At 48.0% G+C, this 26,123-nt stretch overlaps 9 protein-coding genes across 9 annotated transcripts; 5 read left to right on the top strand and 4 right to left on the bottom strand.

The window, feature by feature from the left end:
• Positions 1–305: 305 nt before the first annotated feature.
• CTAM01_16684 (uncharacterized protein) lies at positions 306–3,358 on the top strand (the record flags this gene model as incomplete). Its single annotated transcript, XM_060532676.1, has 3 exons — positions 306–1,032; positions 1,094–2,051; positions 2,101–3,358. The coding sequence occupies 3 exons, from the start codon at positions 306–308 to the stop codon at positions 3,356–3,358; spliced, it is 2,943 nt and encodes a 980-aa protein (XP_060372738.1).
• Positions 3,359–4,289: 931 nt separating this feature from the next.
• Positions 4,290–4,556, top strand: CTAM01_16685 (uncharacterized protein; the record flags this gene model as incomplete). Its single annotated transcript, XM_060532677.1, has 1 exon — positions 4,290–4,556. One exon carries the CDS (start codon positions 4,290–4,292, stop codon positions 4,554–4,556), a length of 267 nt encoding a protein of 88 aa, XP_060372739.1.
• Positions 4,557–5,207: 651 nt separating this feature from the next.
• On the bottom strand, positions 5,208–5,966 carry CTAM01_16686 (uncharacterized protein; the record flags this gene model as incomplete). Its single annotated transcript, XM_060532678.1, has 1 exon — positions 5,208–5,966. One exon carries the CDS (start codon positions 5,964–5,966, stop codon positions 5,208–5,210), a length of 759 nt encoding a protein of 252 aa, XP_060372740.1.
• Positions 5,967–7,847: 1,881 nt separating this feature from the next.
• Positions 7,848–10,167, top strand: CTAM01_16687 (uncharacterized protein; the record flags this gene model as incomplete). The annotated part of the gene is made up of 9 exons (XM_060532679.1): positions 7,848–7,997; positions 8,068–8,447; positions 8,503–9,126; positions 9,182–9,353; positions 9,402–9,496; positions 9,558–9,691; positions 9,743–9,802; positions 9,859–9,951; positions 10,004–10,167. 9 exons carry the CDS (start codon positions 7,848–7,850, stop codon positions 10,165–10,167), a joined length of 1,872 nt encoding a protein of 623 aa, XP_060372741.1.
• Positions 10,168–10,516: 349 nt separating this feature from the next.
• CTAM01_16688 (choline transport protein) lies at positions 10,517–12,504 on the bottom strand (the record flags this gene model as incomplete). Its single annotated transcript, XM_060532680.1, has 9 exons — positions 10,517–10,618; positions 10,690–10,772; positions 10,825–10,870; positions 10,921–11,458; positions 11,511–11,772; positions 11,830–11,985; positions 12,039–12,108; positions 12,165–12,369; positions 12,425–12,504. 9 exons carry the CDS (start codon positions 12,502–12,504, stop codon positions 10,517–10,519), a joined length of 1,542 nt encoding a protein of 513 aa, XP_060372742.1.
• An 836-nt stretch (positions 12,505–13,340) lies between these two features.
• On the top strand, positions 13,341–14,818 carry CTAM01_16689 (monoamine oxidase N; the record flags this gene model as incomplete). The annotated part of the gene is made up of 4 exons (XM_060532681.1): positions 13,341–13,521; positions 13,579–13,826; positions 13,875–14,678; positions 14,732–14,818. The coding sequence occupies 4 exons, from the start codon at positions 13,341–13,343 to the stop codon at positions 14,816–14,818; spliced, it is 1,320 nt and encodes a 439-aa protein (XP_060372743.1).
• A 325-nt stretch (positions 14,819–15,143) lies between these two features.
• Positions 15,144–16,076, bottom strand: CTAM01_16690 (uncharacterized protein; the record flags this gene model as incomplete). Its single annotated transcript, XM_060532682.1, has 2 exons — positions 15,144–15,636; positions 15,691–16,076. 2 exons carry the CDS (start codon positions 16,074–16,076, stop codon positions 15,144–15,146), a joined length of 879 nt encoding a protein of 292 aa, XP_060372744.1.
• Positions 16,077–19,112: 3,036 nt separating this feature from the next.
• CTAM01_16691 (uncharacterized protein) lies at positions 19,113–19,857 on the top strand (the record flags this gene model as incomplete). The annotated part of the gene is made up of 3 exons (XM_060532683.1): positions 19,113–19,205; positions 19,274–19,322; positions 19,811–19,857. 3 exons carry the CDS (start codon positions 19,113–19,115, stop codon positions 19,855–19,857), a joined length of 189 nt encoding a protein of 62 aa, XP_060372745.1.
• A 1,915-nt stretch (positions 19,858–21,772) lies between these two features.
• On the bottom strand, positions 21,773–23,345 carry CTAM01_16692 (glycoside hydrolase family 76; the record flags this gene model as incomplete). Its single annotated transcript, XM_060532684.1, has 3 exons — positions 21,773–22,393; positions 22,463–22,707; positions 22,769–23,345. 3 exons carry the CDS (start codon positions 23,343–23,345, stop codon positions 21,773–21,775), a joined length of 1,443 nt encoding a protein of 480 aa, XP_060372746.1.
• Positions 23,346–26,123: the final 2,778 nt, after the last annotated feature.

Consider the following 26,123-nt stretch of genomic DNA (forward strand, 5'->3'; position numbering starts at 1 on the left):
GCCTGACGAAGCTGATCTTCGGTATATTGAGGCATTATATATAGAAGAAGACATGTGCAAAAGATGAGCCCATTTGGACGCGAATTGAAAATGTTGTGATAAAAGGAGGTTGGGGGTGGGCATTGGGTTGTGGTGGATTTTCGCGTTTTTGTGGGTGCCAGAAACAGGGGGGTGCCAGGAAGTGGGTATGTTGACTTACTTAAAATGTGTCGTGATGCACTCTTCAGACTGAAATCCCTTGCAGATTATAGCCATCGCGGCGTCCATTACACTCCTTTCATTTACACTCATTTCAACGCTTCGTCATGAAGGCCCTTTCTTTTACTCTTGTGGCTGCCACGGCTCTGATCACGCCTGGTCTGGCGGCGTTTCACCCCGGAGCCGCTATCAAGGCAAAGCCACCAGTCAACGCTGGTTTCATCATCGAACTTGAGCCGAATGCGTCAATCAATGGCCGCGAGGTCGGCGAAGATGCGCACTCTGCTTTCCATCGCCGAGCCGAAGACGTCCTGGATTACTCTGTTCGTCACGAATTCAAAAATCCGGACTACTTCTATGGCTTGTCAATCAATGCAAAGGACGATACCGACGTCGACACTTTGCTTGCTCTACCCCAGGTCAAGAAGGTCTGGCCCAACAAATATTACGACCGCCCCGTACCGGTTGGTTCTAGCCGGGGATCAAAGACTGTCAACCCCTCTGTTCCCATCGGAGTGCAGTCCGTCCAGCTCAGAGCCGCTGCACAGGTTGTCACCATCAATGGCACCAGTGACGTCCTTTCCAGTCTCAAGATGACCGGCGCTGACAAAGTCCATGCCCAAGGTCTGACTGGAAAAGGCATCAAGATTGGTTTCCTCGATACTGGTGTTGATTGGCGTCACCCAGCCCTGGGCGCTGGCTACGGCGAAGGCTTCAAGGTAGCGGGAGGCTATGATTTTGTGGGTGATGACTTTGTTGGCTGGAATGATCCAGTCCCGGACGATGACCCATTGACTACCTGCTTGGAGGGCGGTCACGGTACCCATGTTGCTGGTATGTCATATTGAGGAGAAGCCAAAACCTCGCTCTAGCTTGTGTTAACTCGTCATTACAGGAATCCTCGCTGCCAAGGACCCTCAGGGCGTTGGATTTGGCATCTCTGGTGTTGCACCTGACGCATCTCTTTATGCCTACCGCGTTCTCGGCTGCAGTGGAGGTGTCACTGATGATATCATCATGCAAGGCTTTGAGAGAGCTGCTAGCGACGGGGTTGACCTCATCAGCATGTCGATTGGTGAGACAGCTATTTGGGAGGGTGGCTCACCGTACATTCCGATTCTGTCCAAGATCCAGTCCCAGGGCATCGGAATCGTCATTGCGGCCGGCAACGAGGGCGACACTGGCCTCTACGTTTCCTCGGCACCAGCACAAGACCCCAGTGCAATCTCAGTCGGCTCCGTAAGCGACTTCCACTTTGCTACGGTTTACAACGCTGCTGGCTCGGATGGTTCCACCATTGAGTACGGTCGTGTTGTTCCCCTCAACGCTTCAGCACACTTCAATGTCTTTGTTGCGGACGACGATAATGGAGAGTGCGTGGACCAAGCATGGGATGACGCGATTGCCAGCTTCCCTGACAAGGGCAGTGTGGTCGCATTGGTCACCGCGAGAAGCGACTGTTACTACGATATCCTGGATGCACGGAGCAACTCATCTGGCTTCACGAATGTCTGGGCATGGTTTCCTGATACCAGTGACATGTCCATCGACGAGCCAGGTGCGAATGGCGCCATTGATACAGTCAAGGTCAAGAAGTCTGAGGCAAGCAAAATTCTTGCCGGTATTGCTAAAGAGGGCAAGAACTTCACTTTGACTTTCGAAGACCAAACCGTTCATCAGATTGATCAGCCAACTGGAGGCACTACCTCATGGTTCTCAACCTTTGGGCCAACGATGGAAATGTCGCTCAAGCCTCAGGTGTCTGCACCTGGAGGAACGATTCTTAGCACGTGGGTTACATCTAACGGGTGGGGATATGCGGTCATCTCGGGCACATCGATGGCCACCCCTCAGTAAGTCGTGTTTCCAAAGCGAAGGTGGCTTTGAGCTAACATTTCAAAGCCTTGCGGGTTGCTACGCTCTTGTGAAGCAGAAATATCCTAACTTGAGCCCGAAGGAGATCGCGAGACGTTTGCAATCGTCCGCAACTCCTCTAAAGCAATACAACGCGACCGACATTCTCACCACTACCGCTCAACAAGGCTCGGGATTAGTCAACGTCCTGAGAGCAGTCACATCGGAAACCATTTTCTCTGCAACCGAGTTCAACCTTCGCGACTCAGCTGGACCCCTTGATCGGAATTTCACAATCGAGAACTTGTCATCTTCCCCCAAGACCTACACGCTGGGTCACAAGCCTGCAGCGGAAGTCAACGGACTACCAAATGGCAACAGTCTTGACATCAACGACATGTTCTACTGGGCGCTCAACTTCAATCCTGTCTACTCGGAAGTGACATTCACAACGAGCTCCCTTACGGTTCCAGCTGGCGGCAAGGCGACTGTAGAATTTACAATTACCCCTCCCACTGTCGACGTTTCCCTCCTGCCGACTTACAGTGGTCTCATCACAGTCACCGAAGGAGAGGAGAACTTTTCCATTCCTTATCTTGGAATCCCGTATGCACGCGGCGAACTCTCCAATATCTACACAGGAGACTTGAAGAATCTTGATGTCTCCCCAGTGCCCCCTTCTGGCGTTCCTCTGCTGCCGTTTATCAGTTCTTCTGACGCGGGAATTCGCAATAACGACAAGACGATTTTCACATTCCCCGCCAAGAAGGTTGCCGAGAACCAAACACAGACTCCCGACAACGACCCAGTTCTCACAATTTTCATTGACCAACCATCGGCGTATGTCCGCTTTGACGCAGTACCTGCAGACATCGCGTCTAACCCCACTTACAACTTCACGCCGTCAACATATGGCTATCTCCCGGGACCCCAAACGAACGCTACCGTATTTACCAACACGACTGTCACTACTCCTCCCCTGGACCTGGAAACCCTTGACCACGTGGCAGGGTTGAAGAGTTATGGCCTCATTGGCTTATTGTGGGGTGGCGATGTGCCTCATGGAACAGTTGCTACCAACTTCCGAGGCTACAGCGTTTATAGCACTGATTGGTCTTGGGGAGTTGTTGAACTAGCCAACGGAACTATTTACCAATTGCCGAATGCTGATTATCGTATCTTGGTTCGGGCATTAAAGTGGGGAGGTAACATGAACAGCTCAACTGACTATGATAGCTGGCTGAGCCCGATCATTGGGGTCAACATCACAGACCCGGGATATCCCAACCCCTGGCTCACTCAGTGAGAAAGTTGAATCGCTGTAGCTTTGGCTCGTAAATTTGTATATCTTCAAGACACGCGTAACGTGTAACAAGGTAGTAACAAGTGCCAAACTGTACTTTAATTCTTCTCTTATGTACTCACCTTCGATATAGCATAGGGGAATTTTATCTGAAGAGTAGCCTGCTGCTAGTGATTGCCTTCAGGACAAATGGTTATCTGCAGTGATACGCATAGTGTTCTTCCAACCGTCTTTCCTTGAATGTGAGTACTATTAAAACATGAGTCTCGAATTCACTGAAAGTCAGTGTCGGAAGTGGCGCCTCAGGCCAGGTTGGCTTCTCCAACGAGGGTTACTGGGGCATACCGGTTGATGGTAGCCCCCACTCGCATAACATCTTTATCCGTGGTAACTACCAGGGTACCTGAATCTAATGCTTTGAACTGCAGAAGCTTGGGAATCCTTGGATTATACCCGTGCCTCCTTTCCGGACAGAACTCTGAGCCTCCCGGGCTCAGTCAATACAGAGGTATGTCTCATAGTGACAAGATCTTTACCAGATTGCTCGCATAACAGTTCATTGAACCTCAAAAGGCACAATAGTTGAGCTGTCAGCTGAGATGGTGCTAATCGTGCCATCCTATGCGGAAGAGTTAGGCGTATCGTACCAAAAAAGGTCCTCTACCGATATGCCTCTGCATCCTAAAAGGCTTATCGTTAGGAGCTCTATAGGTAGCAGAGAGACGCTCGCTCTGATGTTTGAGGCTTTCAGATAGACAAACTAGCTTTTGGAGATACTTGGAAAAGAAGCACCAACAGATCCGACCTTCACGACGCCAACTCTACTCTCCTTACCGACTTGCTGAGTGGTCTTGAGTTCGGCAATGGGCCTGTATACAAAGAATCGTCCATCGCAGTGATCATCCCAGAGCCTACATTATTTGCTACAACACTCATGCCTTCCACTACGACGGCTGCGCCCGCTTTGCCAACAACTAATTCCGAACTCGCAAGCGTCGAGCCTGTAGCCTGTTATAATTTTGATATCAATGCTTACGGCTACTGTTGTCCCGGACCTGGGAACCCCTGTGAGAAGGATCTTGGTAAGTGTTATTTCAACGGAGAGGGTGTCTCTGATGGGGCGAGCGGAATTGTGCCCACAGGCGCAAGATGCCCTCTGCCACCTGGCGCAGAGTACTGCAGAGGTGCGTGTGAAGAGTAAGGTCGAGTGAGATGTTGGGAAGTGGTACGCAGAACAAGCAGTGATGCATCCTAGTGAAACTCTGGAGAGCAGGATACATGTGTAACGATGAGAAGTCGGTTTCGCAGGACTATGACTTTATAATGGATCGAGCGATGGCTTACGCATAACATCTCCTATCATCATGACTACGGAGGTATCCCATTGACTGCGGAATGGTGTTTGTATATTGAGGGGCGAAGTAGCAGGTAGTAGCAGCTAGTGGAGTTCTATTCCTCATTACTCCGTACTACTACCGCTCAGTTTTCTCCGATACACATAGTTAATAAACCAACATGGGATCGACGTCCAAGAAATTCACAGTCGTATACACTGAAGCTACTTCATACTCGATAGGATACTCAATTGAAGCCGTCCGACATGTGGGAGGTTTGGAAAGACTTTCAAGGGCTAGAAGCTTCGGAAATGGAAGGGTCGTTTAGGAGCATGGAAGTAGCAGAGACATACATATATATAGAGAGCAGAACACTTTGCGTGACTCTTTTGCTCACAAATTTGGCTAAGACGCAAAAATATAATCATTCTGTCTTCCTGTTAATTCTTCCATAAGAGCACATAACCACACTCTGAGACTCCTTTACTTCCAGTATATCGCTCAACAAATAAACAAATTCAAAATAGAGTGCCCCAAGCCTTGAACAGCATGAAGCTACCAACTCCTATTATACTTAAACACAAAAGCCATGTCCCAAGACCCCGCTTGATCTGCTTCATTGCGAACGTCTGGATAGCCTTGCCATCATTAATATTGGGGAATGGTACATCTTCGGGTACTGGGCGATCTAGTGCCTTGCACAAGGGCTTCCACCCGTCGCGTACGTCGTAAAAGATCAGCCGCTCCGGCGGAACAACACTCTTCAGGTACGCGATATGGCGGTGATATGTTTTGACCGTTGGTGGATTCGATTCTCCGTATAGTTTGACCCAATGCGAGATCAGGATTTGAACGTAGGCTGGGAAGAGTCGCATCGTGGGAAGCATGAAGAGTATGAAGTGCAAAGCTGATGGTGACACTTCGTCATTCAACCCTCCCATGCTCCTCTCCCAGGCCTCATCATCACGGACTGTGCAGACGACTTTGGCGTCTGGGTATAGTGTCACAAGCTCTTGGACGAGGTTGCAACCAGGCGCGTCAGTGATAGCAACATAGCCGTCAGTGCGAACGCGTATAGTGTTCAGGATTTCCTGCTCCATGGCCGCATTCGTCGGTGGCCACTCTGAAAGCACCTTCATCCATGATTTAATCTCCGCTTCAGGGCCGAGACATAACTGAGTTCCGCCGTGAAAGACCGGCCCATCAAGTAGCATCTCTAAGGCACGGCTGATCGAGCTGGTTCCAGTACGCGACAGCCCTGCACAGATGACCTGCATCTTTGCGCCTTTCCGGGGGTGTGAGTATTGTTGCCCCATCGAGAGACCAATAAAACTGCTCCAAGAGTCGAGTGAAAGATGTGTTTTGAAAAATTTAATACTGTGGCAGGGAATACTTCATCTCAATACACAAGCATGCTGAAGACATGCCAGTCCTTTTGCAAAAATCAAATGTGCGAGAAGAACGACGTCATGGTATCCGGTGGAGCAGAAGTAAGTAGCGAAGCCAAGCACCCTAATCCTGCAGTCATCATTCCTTCGCTTTTGCCTAGCGTGTTCGACCTTAGATAAGGTACTGATGTTCTGGGAGCGAGAGCATAATTCCCAATGCGCTGATCTTTGAGCCCTGCTTCATATTCACCGAGAGCGGTAATGTAGAGTCGCGCCGTAGACTTCGCCATGGATTGAGAAGTCTTTCCCAAGGAGTGCCGACAGCTGTGTGGCATTCCGATTCGCCCTTTTATCCGGCGTCGTTATTGTGCGCGAGCCTTGCCAAGTCCGGCGATAGCAGACCCTTTTCAACGGTGACGGACTTCGACCAGGGGGTCTCCGATCGGACACTGTACCCACATGCTTTGGCAGGCGTAAAGGCAGACTCGCCTTCGCTCAGCAAAACAGTAGGGCATGGGGCCAACACTGAGTGAGCAGATTCGACATAAGATTTCAATAGCACCCCGCTTTATAATATCAAGATTATACCTAAGTTGCGTCTAGTTTGCGGCGTTGCCTTCAAACCGCTAGGATCCTCGCGTCGCAGTCTGGTATATACTAAACGAGAGCAGTGTTGCTCGAGCTGTAGATCAAAGACACGTGTACTGAGAGACATGACGGCAGCTGGAGTACGAGGAAGGTGAATGTGTAGCGGCAGATGGATGAGCAAGCGATGATGGCTAGGACGGTTTTTTAACTTCCATTTATTCTGTCCTTAGGGTAACATGGACTGACAATCTCGGGGTAATATAATAGCGTCTAGATGCTCTCCGCATTTCTGTCGACTGAGATGGGGATGAGGACTACACTAGACCGCGCTGGAATCATTGCCCTCGGCTTGTTGAATGATTCAAATCCGCTAGGTCCTTTTCAGACCCCAAACGAAGCTCAGAACGATGGTAACACCGGGCTTTCGTGCGGGGAAAGTTCTGGACTCCACGTAGGTAAAATGGAGTGGTGATTACCCACTCAAAGTAAGTAACGTTGGATTCGGGGTGAACTGTTGCTTGGAGACACGAGTTGTTGAACCAGCTTGCGTGCCTGCCAGCCCAGAGCGTGAAAACCCATGTTGATTGAACCTATGACGCATGTTTAAGTCCAGGAGTACATCTAATCAGGAGGCAGGCGGGAAGGCCAAGACATGATCGGCAACACTAGCTTCACTGGTTTCCACTCTTTCATCTCAAACCTTCCAATGAAAACCTGCAAACTCCCGTGAACGCGCTCCCAACTGCCTCGAGAGCTCGAGTTTACTGACAAAAGGCGGAGTCCAACTGGGACCGATATCCCCGACACGCCGAAATGTCAGACGAGGGGCTTACATACGACACTATGTAGATACGGATGATCATCTCCTGATGTTGTTGCTTGGGTGCCTTTGATGGATGAATCCCCACCTCATGCTTACCCCAGTGCGGAGAGCGGGGAAGTTGGAAGCGTCTGGGGTTTGGGTGTTGGAACTTGGAAGTGTGATTAATGGAGCCGCCTTCTTGCAGAGACAGCCTGTCTGGCCGGAAATACATAAGACTTGGCCATGGTCGTTCCCGTTGCTTGGCTTTACTACTGTTACTTGGCTCATCGTTGATCAATTGGCGCAAGTCGCACATTTCACAGTGAACTGCCACAATTTCTGGATCCCGCCAAGCTAATCTGAACGCTGCCAAGCTCACCATGGGAATCAACGAAATCGACCACGTCCCTCACTCGGACGATGCGTTCGAGAAGGATACAGGCGGCGATTTGAAGCCCCAGACGGAGCTCGCCGAGGGTCTTGGTAGCGGAAAGGCCTCCGCCGTCAACATCGTCGAGAACCCGCTGAAGGTGAGTTCCTGTTTGCGCCAAGGCTCAGGAGGAACGCTCCCAAAACCATTGACACGCCTTCTTCTCCCAGCGCAAAACCCCACAGCAAACGGTCGAAGATGCCGTGGCGTTCGCCGAGACGCACAACCTGGGTGAACATGCCGCCCTCTTCGGTCGCGCGGCGATGGTCGCGCGCGACATGAACAACTTCAACGACGTTGCAGACCTCTCCGAAGACGAGCGTCGGGCGCTCGAATACGAGCGGGACCATAAATGGCACGGCCCAAAGATGCTGTGGTATTCGATTGGCCTCTGTGCCATCGGAGCCGCGACGCAGGGTTGGGATCAGACTGGTTCCAACGGTGCCAACCTGACATTCCACGAGGCACTTGGCATCAACAGCGGGTCCTCCAGAGACGAGTGGCTCATTGGTCTGATCAATTCCATCATCTTTCTCACGGCTGGTCTGATGTTGGTGACAATCATTCCCCGGGTCCTATCGCAATTGCTAACTCCCCGCACGCAGTGGCGCCTTCATTGTCGATCCTCTCAACCACTACTTTGGCCGACGCGGCGAGATCTTCATCACGGCTTTGTGCCTTACTGCTACACCGATCGGCTCCGGTTTTGCGCAAACATGGCAAGGTCTCTTCGCAGCGCGTTTCGTGATGGGCATCGGCATCGGCGCAAAGAACGCCACTGTGCCCATTTACTCCGCTGAAATGGCTCCCCACAGAGTCCGTGGCGCACTCGTCATGTTTTGGCAACTCTGGGTCGTCGCAGGCATCTTTCTGGGCTTCTGCGCAAATGTCATTGTCAAGGATACCGGCGATATCTCCTGGCGACTCCAGCTGGGCTCGGCCTTCATCCCATCCTTCATCTTGGCTATTGGTATATTCTTCTGCCCCGAGTCCCCGCGTTGGCTCATGAAGCACGGCCGACACGCCGAGGCTTTCCGCTCCATGTGCAAACTTCGAGCCCATAATATTATCGGGGCCAGAGATTTCTACTACTCGTGGGTTATATATGAGGAGGAGCTCAAGGAGGCTCGTGGCGCTGGTTACTTCCGTCGCCTATGGGACTGTTTTTCCATCCCTAGAATCAGGCGCGCCAACTACGGTGCTAGCACTGTGATGCTTGCTCAGCAAATGTGCGAATCCTCCTCATCTTCATCCTTAATTTGTTATGCTGACCCAACTACCTAGGTGCGGAATCAACATCATTTCCTTCTACAGCTCTACAATTTTCGTCGATGCAGGATACACGCCCGTAGAGGCCCTGTATGCTTCCTTGGGGTACGGCGCCATCCAAGTGATTGCGACGATCCCTACCCTATTCCTCATTGACACCAAGGGCCGAAGGACTCTCTGCATGATCGTGAGTTAACATGAGCCAAATCTGCTGAATGCAAACTAACAGCCTCAGACGTTCCCTCTGATGTGCATCTTCCTCCTGGCTGCTGGCTTGTCCCTGTTGAACCCAACGGAAGACCGTGGGCCAAAGATTGGACCTGTCGCTTTGTGAGTAGTACCACTTGTATGGATACCTCACCTAAGGTAGACTAACAGTCCTGTCAACCAGATTCATCTACCTTTTCACCATCTGTTACTCCCTGGGTGAAGGCCCTGTCGCCTTCCAGTACTCTGCCGAAGTTTTCCCTACCATCCAGCGTGAGCAAGGAATGGCCTGGGTTGTCTGCATTAACAACACCTTCGGTAAGCCATGCAATCATTATATCGAGGAAATCTGACTGACAAGCTCCTCAGCTGGTATTCTCAGCTTGACCTTCCCGCGCATGAGCACTGCCATGACTCCAACTGGTGCTTGTAAGTATCTTCGGGTAATTTTGATCCTTGTCCTGTAACTAACCTCGCTGGCATAGTTGGTTTCTACGCTGGACTCAACCTAATTGCTTGGGGCATGATTTTCTGTTTCGTCCGAGAAACTAAGCAACTCACTCTGGAAGAGTTGGACCGTATGTCGAACTGTTTCCTTAATTGCGTCGCTGTGCTAACCCCCACTACCAGAGGTCTTCTCCGTTCCGACAAAACACTTCATCAGCCACGAGATCAAGTACTCTATTCCCTATTTCTTCAAGCGCCATGTCTTCCGACAAAAGGTTCCCAAGCCACCCGCAATTATTGCTGTCGCCAGCGAGTCGAAAAAGGATAATAGCTCCAACTCGGCCTAAATGAAAGAAATCAATAAAACAGAGTTTATAAATGGGCACTTGAGGAATGAGATAGATGTCTCGTTGTTTTAGAGTCGGCATCAGTACAAATCTCTAGTTTTCCTCTAGTTTGATACTCAAAGCAAATTCGTAATTAAGAGAATAAGAAACACAGTGTTAGATGAGTATGGAATTGATAAAACCCCTTAAAAAGCTACGCATAACACGGGAAGATTCATTTAGAATTTACGCCATGACCTTTAATCCTAAAACTAGATTGTAATTCAGTTTACTGTCAGGTGTAGTAGAGATTCCGCTCAGCATAATCCTCCCGAATGATTTCGTTATAGACAAAGTCTAATTCTAACCCTCATTCCGAAGTCTTTTGGTCTGTAGTCCCAAAATCCAAGCCCAGCTCATACGCATTGTTGGCCGTTACACTCTCGTGCTGACCAAGAATAACCTGAATTCCCTATAATTTAAGGGTCAGCCACCGATTTTCCCTTATAGTGAGAATGAGAAGAAGAAGACAATGATGCTCACCTCGACTTGGAATCTATGCCCGTATGCAAGCCAGTAGCTCTCAACAATGATTATGAAGATTGCGACCACGATTAAGACATAATCTGCTATGTTGTTAGTACATACCAATCTACCTGGGGATAGGGGTGAGATGACTCATGTTATCACTGGTGACTGGCAGAGCGACGGGGAAACAAAAGAACTGGTATTTATTAGCATTTCCATTTGTCGACGAAAGCAAAAAGGGCTTACGATTGAAGTGACAGAGACAAATAAAGCAGCAATCAAGTTGATACCAAAGCCACACCTCCCCAACCTGAATGGTGCATTCGGCACTTGATGCTGCGACAGAATATCTCGCCCCCTTACAAGCAGGGCGATAATGGGAAATGCATACGAAACATTCAAAAAGATAGTGCATGACGCTATGTATGCTCCAAAGGCAACCGTGGGTCCCAGATACAACGTTCCGAACAGGATGTTGAAGCCATAGCACATTAGTATGGTGTTAGTAGGGACATTGTGGCCTGGAGTAATGTGTGAAAAGTATTTAGGGAACAGGATACCGTTATCTCGTGCCATGGAGTAAAGAAGCCGACTAGCGCTGGTAGTGCTGGCAGTGCATCCATTGATGAAGCAGACTGCAAGCATAATGGTCATCACACAGGTTGCGGCCGGATTTCGAGTTGCTTGTAGCATGAGTTCCACAATGGGCATGCCAGTGTTGGTTGCAAGGACCGTCGTTGGATCGGTGAAGCAAAATAGCATAACAAGAATGAAGGCAAAGCCACTGTTCGATATGTAAGTGTGCTAGTAGGTGGCAAAGGGAGCGGTATACTGACGTCACTCCTCCAACAACAATAGAGTAAATCATGGCCCGTGGGGCGTCGCGGGATGGATTAGGCATCTCTTCCATCATATGGAGGATGACGTCGAAGCCAATGAGGGAAAGAGCGGACTGTAGAAGACCGAGAACCCAGGCAATGCTGTCGGGCCAACCTGTCTCGTTGTTGAAGGACGTGAATACGTAGTCTGCGTTTGTCTTGTCGTGGAGAGACAAGAGAATGATGCTGATGATAATAACACCAAGAATCGACCAGAACACTTCATGATGTGAGCTCTTGACAAGCAACAGAAACTTCGAGGTTTGGGTCTCCTTACTAGCGAAGTCATTCCATTTGCCCAGGATTCTATTGCCCCAAATGTTACCGACAGTGGCGAATGTTAAAATGGCGAGAAAGATTAGATATGTATTCCATTGCGTGACTACAAATCTTCCATTAGAGGCGACGACAGACGCGGCGCACACGAATTGAGCTGGATTGGCGTAAGCTATAGTCAACTGCAGGCTGCGAAGGATCGATATTTACCGGCGAAAAATCCTTGGACAGTCACAACGACTAGCCATCCGACAATGTTTGTCCAGCCGACCCAAAAGCTCTATGTCCAGTTTCAGTACATCGAGCAACCAAAATGGGCTGGAGAGAGCGATTTACCATGACTCGTTTCCACTTATCGGTGCAAAGGGCATAGACGAAGTGGTACTGGCCACCAGCTGTAGGCCATATGGAAGCTAGCTCGCCGAGGCTCGCCGTCAGGGCGAGGTTGCATAAAACACAAAAGACGAAGCCGTAGAGAAGTGAAACAGACCCGCCAGACGGAAGCACAAGTCCGATTGAGCCTGCTAGAGCAATCCAAGTACTTTGAAGTGCGTCTGTCAACTACATGCTCCTTGAGGGAACGAGACTGGGCTTACTTCAGAATCGCAAAAGCCATTGCCACCATGTTGAGGCCAGACAGGCGGGCCTGAAGGTGGCCATTGTTCGGAGGCGACATCACGGCTGGAGTGAATGAAATGTTGTACGGTCGTTTCGAGTCGTGGACTTGAAAACCGACCACCTTATGGCTGGACTTGTAATTCATACTAGAGCGCAAGTGGGCTGCCCATCTCATTTGTAGTTCATCAGCGAAGACTGGGTGGCAGATAACGAGGTATCATGCCGTTCAACACGCACAAGCTGAACAACGAGCTACCCTTCATGACAGGCAACATGACGGTATCCTTCATCCGAATCTGCGGCGATGTCTTATCTGCTTGGACGAGTGAAACTCGTGACAAGCCTCGAATGCTATCTCATGCGTTACCGAAGATTGAATCTAAGCGATTCCCAGCCAATTGGGTTTCGCTTATCTCTTTCATGAACTGCTCTGAAAATTGCCGGATTGAGGAAATTCGCGAGCACTCTGCATGGCGGGACAAAGCTAAAGTGCGGGGTGCAGAAGGTATCCTAAGGCTAGGACAAAATAGGGAATTTCTCGAGACTTTTTTTTGATAAAGGTGGGACTGCTTCCAGGGGTAGGGCCACGAGCGCTCAATCAACCCTCTGGTTCAGGCAATACTTTATCTCATCAAGCGAAGAGGCGTAGGTTCCAGATTCCCGCGCCGATGGGCGGCACCTGGTGAGTCAAGTCGTGATGTGGATGACAATTTTGCGAGACGGGGTAGCTAAGTCCGTGGGTGTCGGGCCTCAATTTCGCCCAGTACTTACTTAAGTCGGGAAGCTCTGCCACCTCATGAGTGCGTGTGTGTTGGTCTCCTCTCATCAATTGGTCAATTCTCTCAATTCCAAAAGTCTTTCCCTTCAAAGTCAATCATCGTCAAATCTTGGGCCATGGCATCGAGAGATGGCTTTTCATGGACCGAGGAGGATGGTCTGAAGCCTGGAGTACCGTGTATTGGCGCCATTCAGCCTCCTAGCAACCTGACCTCTGCCCACGACGTTACTTACGACGTGATTGTTGCAGGCGCTGGATATTGCGGACTTACTGCTGCAAGAGATGCTGCTGTTGCAGGTAATACTTCTCCCGTCGTTGACGACCTTCGCCACTGACAAATGATGCGTGCCGCAGGCCTGAAGGTACTCCTCCTCGAGGGACGCGATCGAATAGGTGGTCGGTCATGGTCATCTAACATCGGAGGCTATCCATTTGAGATGGGTGGGACATGGGTTTTCTGGGGACAGCCGAATGTGTGGCGCGAGATAATGCGATACCAGATGCAGGACGAATTGGAGGTGTCTTACGACTTTTCCCGCGGGATCAATGAGTACCATATCTCCAATGGGAGAACAACTCAGCGATTCACCCACGACGAAGAGGTGCGTGGATGGCCTCAACGAGCGAGGCGCTGTGCTGACGGTATCCAGGATAAAATTGTTGAGTCAGGCCTTCGCAAACTCGTGAACGTCGACGGAGCGTACGGCAAGAACGTTATACCTTTCAGCCACACCGGCAAGTTCTCTTCTGAGGCAATAAAACTGGACAGCATGTCGGTTGCCGATCGTCTAGCCGAAATTCAGGATTCCCTGACGCCAAATGAGCGTCTGGCAGTGGAATCATTTGTTCTGCTCTGCAGCGGAGGAACTCTCGAAACGACGAGCTTCTTCGAATTTCTCCATTGGTGGGCTTTGTGTGCCTACTCATACGAGGGATGCATTGATTATCTTGTAAAGTACAAATTTCGCGGCGGCCAATCCAGTTTCGCCATACGATTCTTCCAGGAGGCCTTAGCCACGGGCAACCTCACTTACGCGTTCAACTCGCCAATCGCCACAGTGAGAAACACGACTGCCGGAGTTGAAGTCACCACGAGACAGGCCGAAAGATTCAAGGCGCGGAGGATGATCAGCGCCATCCCCCTGAACGTGTTAAACAACGTTACCTTTGATCCGCCCCTACCCCAGGGGAAACAGGCTGCTGCCAGCATTGGGCACGTAAATCAGTGCGTCAAGGTGCATGCTGAGGTGCGTGACCGAGACCTAAGGTCTTACACAGGCATCAGCTACCCGCACAATGGACTCTTCTATGCACTAGGGGACGGAGAGACTCCTTCCGGGAATACTCATATCGTGGCTTTTGGTGGTCAGCACAACCATTTCGAGCCGGATGAAGACATCGAGGCCACGAAGAAGGCTCTTCAGGGGCTGACTCCCATGAACATCGAGAGAATTGTAAGCTAAGCGTCTCCCGCTCTTTCAAGCTCTGTCGGCTGATAGCCCTACAGGTATTCCACAACTGGTCCAAGGACGAATTTGCAAAAGGCGCCTGGTTGGTTATGAACTCTTCGTATTTGATTCAGCACTTGCGCTAATATTTATTCCAGGTTCTTCCCTGGGCCAGGTCTCTTGTCCAACCATCTGAATGACATGAGAGCTTGTCATGGCAAGGTGTTCTTTGCAAGTTCAGACTGGGCTTTGGGATGGCGTAGCTTCATTGACGGAGCTATTGAAGAGGGAACTCGCGCGGCTTTGACCGTAAGGAATGATCTTGGGCGGGGAGAGCATGTCCGTATGAGGTCAAAGCTGGCATAGAATAGAGAGTGGCAATTCTTTCGGTGTAGGAGAAGTCTTTTCAAGCAACTTGCAAACGTAAACCTAGAGAGACAACATAAACTGCGAGATTGAACCTGTCACCTGTTACATGACTAATACCGGCAAGTCTTTGCAAGCGATCTCTGTCCACCGTTTGATGCCTTGCATTGCCCAAATTGTCTCCAACGCTGTCAGCGCGGCGGGTATGCTGCCAAAACCGGTGAGGTCATAAATCTCTCTTAGTCTCGAAGAAAAGAAAACTCGGTGATCCGGCAAAATGCTCTCAGACGCAGCCACAAAGTAGGTCCAGACGAGTGCATGGGCGCCAGGAGTGTGTGCTTCGAGAGGGAGAACTCGCTGGCGAAGCCGCTCCACGTGCGACGTAAAATCTGGCGTCGCTAGTGAGGATGCAGTCCGCTGCTGATAAAGCATGCAGGCGTCGCAAATGGCTGCTCGCATGATCTGTAAGTTGGCCAAGTGCTCGGACGCCGAAGGAAGAGTGGGATACGTCATGAAGTCCATATAATAATCCGGTTTTCGTTGAAGGACAAGGGCTCCTTTCTCCTCGCTTGATAGTGGGAAGCCAAACAGCTCGAACCTTAAATCGAGATGGTCAGCACCATTCAGCGACCAGAGGTGAACACTTGCCTACATTTTGACTTGCTGACAAAAGAAATTTCGCAAAGCAGAGGGCAAAGCGTCCACTGCTTCGGGAGATTGTCGTAAGCATGTGAGCGCTTCAAGAAGGTGAAGGTAATTGTCAGCTCCAGTGATGGTCTCTCCGACCAGCAGCACCATAATTGTTGCCCAAGTGTAAGGGGTGAAGATCCGCTCCGGAGGAAGATGCAATGAGTCTCTCTGCAGCCTCTCGAGAATAGCACGATGTCCTGCAATAGCTGGTTGTCGTAGATGCGGAGCTTTCCGGGTAAGGTGAAATGCTGCAACTACCGAGATCGCTCTGGCGAGGACGTCGTCCTGCGTAGCCAGTGGAAGGATAATATCACGGTATCCATTGCCTGCGATATCGAGAACTACCATCATCGGCGCGATGTGTGAACAGACTAGTATCAATTAGACGAAAAGTATCAAGGCAAGATAAAGGGATAACCTGCAATGATCAAATAGCATCCTTGCTTGCGGAGAGATATTATTTGCATCTAATCCGGCCCGTAATGGCATCACTCGTGCGGTATTTTCTGGTTCGATTTGTCTGGAAGCTATACCGCAAGGAAGGTCTATAGTAGATGTGTCGCAAGTCTTGTCATCAGTAAGTCGCTCGCGAGGCATCGCCTGGATAGTCGATGAAGAGGTAGGTGTGGTTCGTCGCCTGGAACTGAGTCGTGAATGATGTGATGTCGCTTCTTGTGACTGCGGAGGGTTCATGTGGCTGCTAAAGCGACACCGTAGGCCTTGCCCGGAGCATTGAATTCCCTTCTTTCGACATTTGAGACATTCTGGTTCGGTTTTATCGCATCGGAGCCGCCTTTTACAGCACTCGTAGCATCCTAAGAAGTCATATCAGTCGTGTCACACGGGGCTCATCGATATCAGCGGCACAGGGTCGCCCCATAGCGTTGGTAATATACAACCTACCATCGTTCTTTCGTGCAAGCGACCTTGGCATGGTTGCTATGATGAGTAAAGGTTGCAGGAAACTGAGTTAGGATAAATGGGGCTTCTGCTCTTATTATTAACGCCGTGTCCCGCGCTTACGTAAAAAAAGACTTAACAGCACCAGACGGCCTTTAAGTGTTGAAGGGGTCACGCTAGGTCATTAATTATCTTTCATAATTCAGTACTTACCTTAGCTACATTAATCCTACTAGAAGGCTATCTTCGGCTTCGATCAATGTACTGAAATTACAGGAAAGGAGTCATATATAACAAGAGACCTAAAGTCTGAATTTTCAACTAAATCAACGTATATGATAAGCTGGTAAGCTAGGAGGCTAAGAGTGGAAATAAAAGTAAATCCTACCTTAAAAGTTTTGTGCGGCCCAAATAGTTTACCCAGGGCGTCATAAAATAAAGATCTACATATATCAGACTTTCATTACTGGTTTTGTTTCCCGCGTATGGTTTTCGACTGAAAACGACGCCCTAGATAGCTAAGGTAACATAGTATCTACGTCTATAGGATAAACATTAGCCATAGCTCATTAACGTGCGGTCAAATGACATTGGCAATTCTTGAATAAGACTCCTCTCCCTCTCGTGACCTCAATATCCTCTTTATACTATACAAGACATATTGTGTCACGACTTATAGGACAAGGGACAGTAGACTTGTAACAAGCGAGTATGGCGAGACTTATTAAGAAGCGTTTTGGCAAATGAATACTGAGCGCCGGTGAGATACCAGGCAGCTTCAAAGCTAATCAAAGATCTAGAGAAATATTGAAGCCTTACTGCGCCGAGTCGGCCAGGCCTGAGCAAGGCAAACTGATTGCCAAAAACATAGGCAAGACGTCTAAAAACGCGTTCAAACTATCACATCATTCCACCCTCAGCCCACCCCTCTTTTCCCATTATCGCTCTCGTCCACACCTCCAACTTCATCGCAAGCGGTCCATCCTTTGCCGCACTACTCTATCACCAAGACTCCCCGAACTGCCAAAATATATCAATATAGCTACCGCTCTACTCTGCCTTCATATCCGAACCCGCAGCACAGAACAAAGTATTCCACGATCCTTCATCCGTAGGTAAAATCAGTCCGAACCAGCGCATAACGGAAAGGAAGCTCATCACGGGCGACCCCACCGATCCGGAAAGGTTCGTGTCGACTACGCCGGGGTGAACGGACGACACCCATATCTCGCCGCCCCCATTCTGCGCGCGCTGTGAGTCGGGGCCATATTCTTGGTGCAGCGCCATGGTATGTAGAATATTAGCCAACTTGCTCTGCCCGTATCGAGACCATGGGCCGCCGCTTTCTTTGAGCGACGGGTCGTCAAAGTTAATGCCGCCCTGGGGCGTCCCCAAGTGGCCCGACGAAGTGATGTTGACGATACGAATACTACTAGGAGGAAGTTTCTTAGCGGTCCGTAGCATAAGAGGAAGCAGGTGGTCTATCAAGATCTAGTACGCTAGGTAATTAGTCTACTATTATGCCTCGTACCCGTCATTGGTTAATTCGAACGGAGTTGCCATAATGCCTGCGTTGTTGACCAAACCATGCAGAGCTGTTTAGCGGCGGTAATGACGCTAGCAAGGTCCATGAGATCCATCTATAAGAGGTCGATGTTAGCCGAGGTATATATCTTTTTGATATTAGTAATCGCAGTTATTGCTTTGTCTGGGGAGCGGGCACATATGTAAACGTGAGCACCGTGTTCTGCCAGACGTGCGACTGTCTGGTAGCCTCTGTGTTTTGGTAAGTTAGCCAGTTTACTCCTTGGAAAGAGGAACAGGGGAAAGAAGAAAGGTGTGGGAAGACTGGCATGCCAGAATTCCCGCCCGTAACTAAAAATGTTTGACCAGTGAGGTCGGGGAGACTGTCGGGGTGGAATCTCATCTTCTGTAATAGTGCCTGGAGAAAGTCTGACGTCGCTGAACCTGTGGATCGATAGTATAACAGCTTAAAATCGTTATTCTTATCTGATGATGAGTGTTGTGATGATGAGAAGGTTGTTATTTTGCCGAACACGATATGCCGTGGCCTCTTGATACCAGTCTTGTTAACCACGGGTACGAGCAATTCTACCTTGCCATTGACCTGAGTATCCATAAGTTAACATAAGTCGCAGACCCCCTTGAGCCAACAAGATTCAATCTTCCACCGGACTTTGCGAAGGAAGGATTCCTCAATGGTCTGGGTGAGCCAGCTGCATGAGACTAGTCCTAGCTTGAAATGTGAGCAGGTTGCATGAAGCTTGACCTACTCAGGCTAGGCGTCACAGCGACGACCACTGGGATCATCCCATTCCATTAATCGCCCTTCATCTGCACCGCCCCGGTGAGACAGGTAACACTCTTATCTCTGGTGCAGTATGTCAGACTGTGAGCAGGCTGCATTACCGTCAGACTAACGATAACCTGCATCACACATCAGCAGCCTTTCTCGACGTCAAGATGTCGGACCCATCTAGCGTCATTGCGATCAGTATCCAGCCTGCGGCTCCAGAGACTTGGGTCGAGTTTGGCATCATGCCACAATTGGCAGAGGTACGTCTAAACGATGGGTGATGGCAGACCTTAAAGACGACATGGCTTGGGTTGCTGATTTCCTCAAGGCGATGAGTCGAGAGGACGAATGGACTGGAACCAAAGATGCCGCAGCACGTAGGAAAGCACAGACTAGGCTCAATACCCGAGCATACCGTATATATTAAACTACTCCTCTGTTTAATCCAGATCAGAACTTAGGAAGACAATGTCTCGTTATCGAAAGTTCATAGAAAACATCTTATCAACTACCTACATAGGAAAGCGAAAAGCCCTCATTAAGAAGACTGATGAACTCGGTACCTCTCCCGAGACAAGGGTTGGATCAGAAGATCTTATGCAATGCTGGGATGATGAGCAACAAGCCGTGTCCGCCGTACCAGCTTCCCGTATGATGCAGCTACACCGCACAAGACGACCTTTACTCCCGATTCTATTCCCACTGAGCTCAGACCACCTCATCACCTTCCTTCAATTCAACGCTCTCCGTACCTTAGCCGTCAACCGCACGCTTATCTCAGGTATCCCCATAACACTACTCGATTATAATAAAGAGATTATCCATATTATACCCCCTATTACTAATACTAGCCTCCTTCTACTAGCGTTCCTGCCCACCGTCCTTCAACAGACGGTGCCGCATGGCAACTAGATCGATCTCTTCCCCTGTCCTAAGGGACGTAACTAGCTCATTTTAGCTACGGGCACTTTTAACAAGGACGAGCTATAGGCCGACTACATCGGGGGGTTATATAAGGGATTCCTTAATAATAAGATTTAGCGGCGCAGTATTATTACGTAGTTACCGCCGTGGAGCATTGCGGGTTAGGAAATAACGGAAGGGTTTCTGGATAAATAGAGATGGCTATTCGGAGGTTTGCCCAGGGCGTTGGAGGCAACGAATCGATGGCGGATTGAGCGAGGCGAGGAGCCACTTACTTGAGAAAACCAAGCGCCGTTTACAGAAAAACTACGCATTCTTCTAGACAAAAAGCCATGGCTAGGTAAACCTTGAGAACTTTTAGTCCCATTCAGCGAAGCCTTCCTATAGCTAGCCCTCCTAAAGGGAAGGTGGCTAGATAGGGGAGGGGCGTAGCTAAAGTAAGTAGGTTAACCTAATACTACAGTAAAGCGCCATTAAGATTGCAATACCTAAGGAACAAAGGACTATAGCAATAGCGAGCCTAGATGCGGTAATTGATTTATTTTCATTACTAGAGACAAGGCGTGGTGTAATATGGGCTGAAGAAAGAAGGATTAAGTAAATGTGAAGCCGAAAGGACGTAGAAGCGGTAGGGCAAGGAGAAGGACAGCCCAGCCTAGCAGTCTCACAAGCCAACACATATGGGCTGATGTAGAGGTTCCTGCGATTCATGACAGAGAATCTAAGCCCAGGCGTCTATTATCGTGATAGAAATGTATCCATGGAGCAGAAACTGGTCCTCCATAGTCAGAAATATTAAGATATCATTTCAAAACAGGGGACTGAGCCAGGAGCACAGCACCAGAAAATAGATACTGCTGCTCTCTTCCGGACTTTGCTCGTTGAGATACAAAGTAAGCTGCTGAAATCTCCCCAGGATCTCCAATACCTATAGAGCAAATTCAACAACAATGATAAATGTTAACAGTACTCTAAATGTTGAGCTCATGTGCACTCCGCTCTGTTGATTGAAAGGAAGTCCACAATGAGAAGACCGAGACCAAGTGGCCATGAAGACAGCAGCAACAAGGTCAGCGGCCCACATCGGGACAAGACCCCGCGCGGGTGACTGGCTCCTGGACTAGGGGTGGCGGACTACGCGAAGGCTGGCGACGGCCACCAACCCAGCCGCAGTCGTGACCGACAGCCAGAAACGCCATCAACAATCGGTTACGCTGGATGTAGATGCACATATAACAAAACTACTAGAAGTCGTTTTAGTTTAGCATAGTCGACGTTTCGAACCAGTCGGGCACTTTATATCAGAGTTCAAAGCTATTTTCGACGTCGTCTTAACCAAACCTTCCGGTTACCACTCTTATACGATAGTTTCCGAGAAATATCATCGAGCGACTACGTGGGAGAATGGAACGATCAATAGGATATCATCAACTCAAAGGATATGTATGAGACATTGATCGGACTGGGTTTAGCTACCGTAATCAGGTATCTTAAAGAGCAGGAAAAGGATTTGGGGATAGTTCTTCAAGATATTCGCGTCAGTCTCTTAGGGTTACCTAGAACATGGTGTCAGTCGGTGACTCTGCTATCAAGACAGTTTTCTCAGTATTGTTCGCGATGGTGAAGGCTTTGCAAGACGACATTATGCGTTATGTTATGACAGATTAAGTGGAGAGGGGGGTAAAGACTCAGTCGAGTTGACAACAGCCACTCGATGGCAAGGCATGTGACGCGTCATAAGAGGATATGAGGCTGATGAAAGCATTTCAATGCCATCTGACTACAGCTATAGACTAGAATCACTGGTTTTTCAACATATCCATGAGCATCATATCCTTCATTATTGGCTCTTGGGTAATCATGTCGACGTATCATGTCTTTTCGACTGTAACGTCATGAAGTCTCAGTAAAGAGCCAGGAGACAAGCTCCAAGCACAGCCGGAAACAACAACATACGAACGTCAGTGCCAAAATGCCCAGCCAGTGAATCCGACTCCGTCGGCGACGGCGAGCCGCCCGTTCCACCGGGAGTGCCTCCAGACCCAGTGCTAGTAGTGGGTTCAGGCATGGAAGCGCCCCCACTGCCCTCAATCCAATTAGTCACGGGCGCTTTGGCGTCGCCGATGAGCAGACCCGAAATCGCACCCAGCACGCTCGTTCCTTCACCGACGCCAGTGATGCCCCCCGTTCTGTTATCTACAGTCTGCGGGTCGGTGAGCTCGGCGTCGCTCCAGTAGAAACCACAGGTCGTCATGCCCTTGGAGTTATCCTGACACTGCTTTGCTGCAGCCTGAGCCGACGACCTCAAGACGGTGAGCACGTTTCCTGAGAGGAAAGGGGCCACCTGGGTGGCGACAGAGAGCCATCGATGGACATAGCCCTTCATGAACATGGCGTCGGTCGGACAGCTGCCCTTAGTACCTTCGCAGGCGGCTTCATAGGCGATGCCCTTAGGGAAGAATGTCTTGATGCTGGCCTCGGCAAGCTTTTTGGCGCGGTCATGCCAAACATCGGAGCCATTCGTCTATAGAAAGAGGTTAGCCTGAGTTCGAATGATTCCAGAGACAAGGAACTCCTTGCAGGACAAACTTACGAAGTTGTACATGAACGCGGCACTCTCTGTAAGAATAGCCGCGTTCTGAGACCACTGGTACTTCGCAGGGCTGGTACAGTTGTCGTCCACGTTGGCTCCGTCGTATACCTCCCAAGTTGTGGTGTTAATGAAGCCAACGCTTTCGAGCCAGTCCCACGCCTTCACAGCGTGTTCCGCATAGCTCGTGTTGCCAGTATACCTCGCGAGACGGGCGCCCATGTTGAGGAAACACGCGTTTGACATGGCTACAATGGCGCATTAGTATCATCTATCCTAAGCCAACATCGCCGACGGGAAGATCCTTACTATTCTTGTAGTTATACCCAGCATTCGACATGATAATCTGCCAACGCAACCCGCCCCCGCACGTCTCGTCGTATCGGTCCGGCGAAGCCTGATTCGCCCAAACGTTCTTGGCCACCTCGATCCATGAGGGCTTGCCATCCGCGCTCGGCAATTGGTACTCCGCAGCCTGTAGCGCAGCCGTGCCCCAGAAACACTGATCGTCATTCCCCATTGAGGCGGTCCAGTTAGGAGGCATATAGTTGGCATCGGGGCCTAGTTGGAAGGCTAAGGCCTTCACGATGCTGTCTTGGAAGGAGTCGTCGCCGGTCAGGTGCTGGTAGTCGACGTAGGTCTGGAAGAAGCTGGCGCCGTGATACCAGTAGTAGCCGCCCGAGCTCGGGGTGGGAGGCCCCGGGAGAATGCCGGGGATTTTGCCAGGCTGATCGCCCTCGTAGACGGTGAATAAGTCTTTGGCAAGCTTGTTGGAAGATGCGACAATCTCATCGCGAGAGCTGGTCTTGAATTCGGCGGCCGAGCCAGGGAGTCTGCCAAGGAGGAGAAGGGCACCCGCGAACGCGGACGCATAGGACGGAGTCATTCTGTGATTAATTGTGATTAAGCACAAAAGCTGGTCGCAAGAGATCCAACGACAACGAGAGTTGATTGCTAAGCGAGTGATTTGGCTCAACAGAAAAACGAATGTGAGGAAGGTCGTAGAAATAGACACCCTGATAGACACAAGCAGCGATGAGATAAGACAACCCCACGGCCAGGCGATTGACTTCCTCTAAATTCACAAAATGAAATAGGTGATGAAAACTTTTGAAGGAAAAACACAGCAGTAAAACACCACACACGGTCTCGCGACAAACACGCCATGCTTAGTGCTTACTGAGGTCAGACCCCGCGTTAACCCCCCGCTGTGCCGCATCAGTTACTCTCTTTAATCGAACCGTTGCATGCTTGGCGAAAATCCTACGTAGGCCCGGAAATTGTTATGTCGGGGGGCTAAATGCAGATCGAATTGGTATTTGAGGGGGATTTGCGGTCGCCAAACACCGAACGAGGTATGACAATATGTGGCGAGTCTACCTAAAGCTCAACATTGAACGCCGTACTCAACGAAGACTTGATATATTCGTATCGGTTTCTTTTTTACGATGCTTTCGACCCGTTAAAACTATTGACTGCCTTCTTGTTTGCCGCCTTTTTTAAAAATTGGAGAGCTCGTCTGTTCCGACTGACCCTGGTCGCTCATTAGCCCCTCGTGATTGGTTTCTTTTTTTGTCGACTGTGCCGCCTGGGAAACCTGTTCCGTTGTTTAGCCTTAGTAACATCCTAGTCAGGTGCGTCGTTTTCTGGGCATGAAGGGAAGGCTTTAAGCGCCTTTATCTACAGGGCTTTATTTCTCTTAGCCTTCTTCGCTAACTCCGCTTTCTTTTGTCGCTGGCGCTCGCCCATGATGGCATTCTCCTCGACAACTATTTAGTAACCTCGTTAACGGCTGATTTAGTAGCACTTCAGTACCTGAGAATGACCACCTGGAATTGCTTAGGCGTAAAGACGTCGTCTCGTATTTACTTACCGAATCTGTCGGCCAACCGATCGAAGGTTTCTTCTTACTACTATTATATAAGGTCGGTATCCTCCCCGAGCAGCGTTAATCCATAAGATAAAAGTTACTGCCGGTATACACATTTCTTATAGATATAGCTAGGCCAAACTCGCGCCTCGTAGAGTCTATAAGCTACATTCGACGTTATTAAAACAACACATCCTTTTTATGATGTAACTACGTCAAGAGGCTAGATGAAATGCATCGGGACCAGCTAGATTCTTTCTCACTGCTATCGTCGCCTACTCTATCGTTATTATTTAAGTTTAGATCTGTTCTAATCTCTATCCGCTATTATATCTCTACGGCATCGAGAACTCTAGAAGATACACTTTCGCGGTAGCGGTATTAATATATCTTTTAAATCGCTTTTTCTATTAATTAAGTACTAAAGGGTTAGGCTTAAAAGGAAATTTCGGAATTTATAAATCTTAAATACCTACTACTTTAGCTAGCTTTTTACTTACTATTAGCGAGTTAAAGAATAATTTAAAATTTATAAACCCTAAATAACTACTACTTTTACTAACCTTTTACTTACTAATAGTGAGTAAAAGAATTTAAGTATTAAATACTCGAGCTAGTTTTTTACTTATTAATAATAAGTAAAAGAATTTAAGTATTAAATACTTAAGCTAACTTTTTACTTACTAATAGTAAGTAAAAGAATTTAAGTATTAAATACTCGAGCTAACCTTTTACTTATTAATAATAAGTAAAAGAATTTAAGTATTAAATACTCGAGCTAACTTTTTATTTATTAATAACGAGTAAAAAGATTTAAGTATTAAATACTCGAGCTAACTTTTTACTTATTATTAGTAAGTAAAAGAATTTAAGTATTAAATACTTAAACTAACCTTTTACTTATTAATAATAAGTAAAAGAATTTAAATATTAAATACTTAAGCTAACTTTTTATTTATTAATAATAAGTAAAAGAATTTAAGTATTAAATACTTAGTTAATTTTAATTATATTTCTTACTTTAATCCCCTTAATAAATAAAAGTAATAATAAATCTATTACCTTTCGTTTTAATTTTCTTTTTTAAATCTATTATAAAGCCTTCGTTAGCTTAGGATTCTTTTTTACTAAAATCCTATTTATTATACTCGCTTTTATTATATTATATAAGTCCTATATAAATAATACCCTCTTTATTAATAAACTATAAACTAACTCTATTTTCTTTCTTTTTAATAAACTAAGACCTCTCCGTTTTTTCTTAGCTTTTAGCTACTTATACTACGAGTTAATATTTTTAATAAAAATATTAAAATATTTAATCTTAATATATTAACTAGAATCCCTAGTATAATAAATTAATAAATCGTATTTAAAAATCCTTACTCTTTTTTTAAGCTTAGCTCTTTTATAAAATAGCTTATTAAATAACTATTAATACTCTTCCCTTAGTTAGTTATAAAACTATTTTTTTATAAAAAGCCTTATAACTATAGTACTTCGGGCCTACCCTATAAATAAAAATTTTTTAAATTAACTTATAATTTTTAAAACTTATATTATTATATATATATCTAGATCTATATAAAAGCTATTTTTATTTTAATAAATATATTTATAATACTCCCCTACTACTTAACTAAAAAAGCTAATTTTAAATACTCTAATTTAATAAACGTATTTATAAATCTTTTAACTTTTAGGACTATATTACTTATTAAAAAAAAAACTATTTTATACTTAACTAATAAGTAGTATAAACGATTTTTAAAAGTTTCTCTAAATATCTAATAA

The sequence above is a fragment of the Colletotrichum tamarilloi genome (genome assembly GCF_030869305.1).
Source record: "Colletotrichum tamarilloi strain Tom-12 chromosome Unknown Scaffold_248.1, whole genome shotgun sequence".
Lineage (NCBI taxonomy): Eukaryota > Fungi > Ascomycota > Sordariomycetes > Glomerellales > Glomerellaceae > Colletotrichum > Colletotrichum tamarilloi.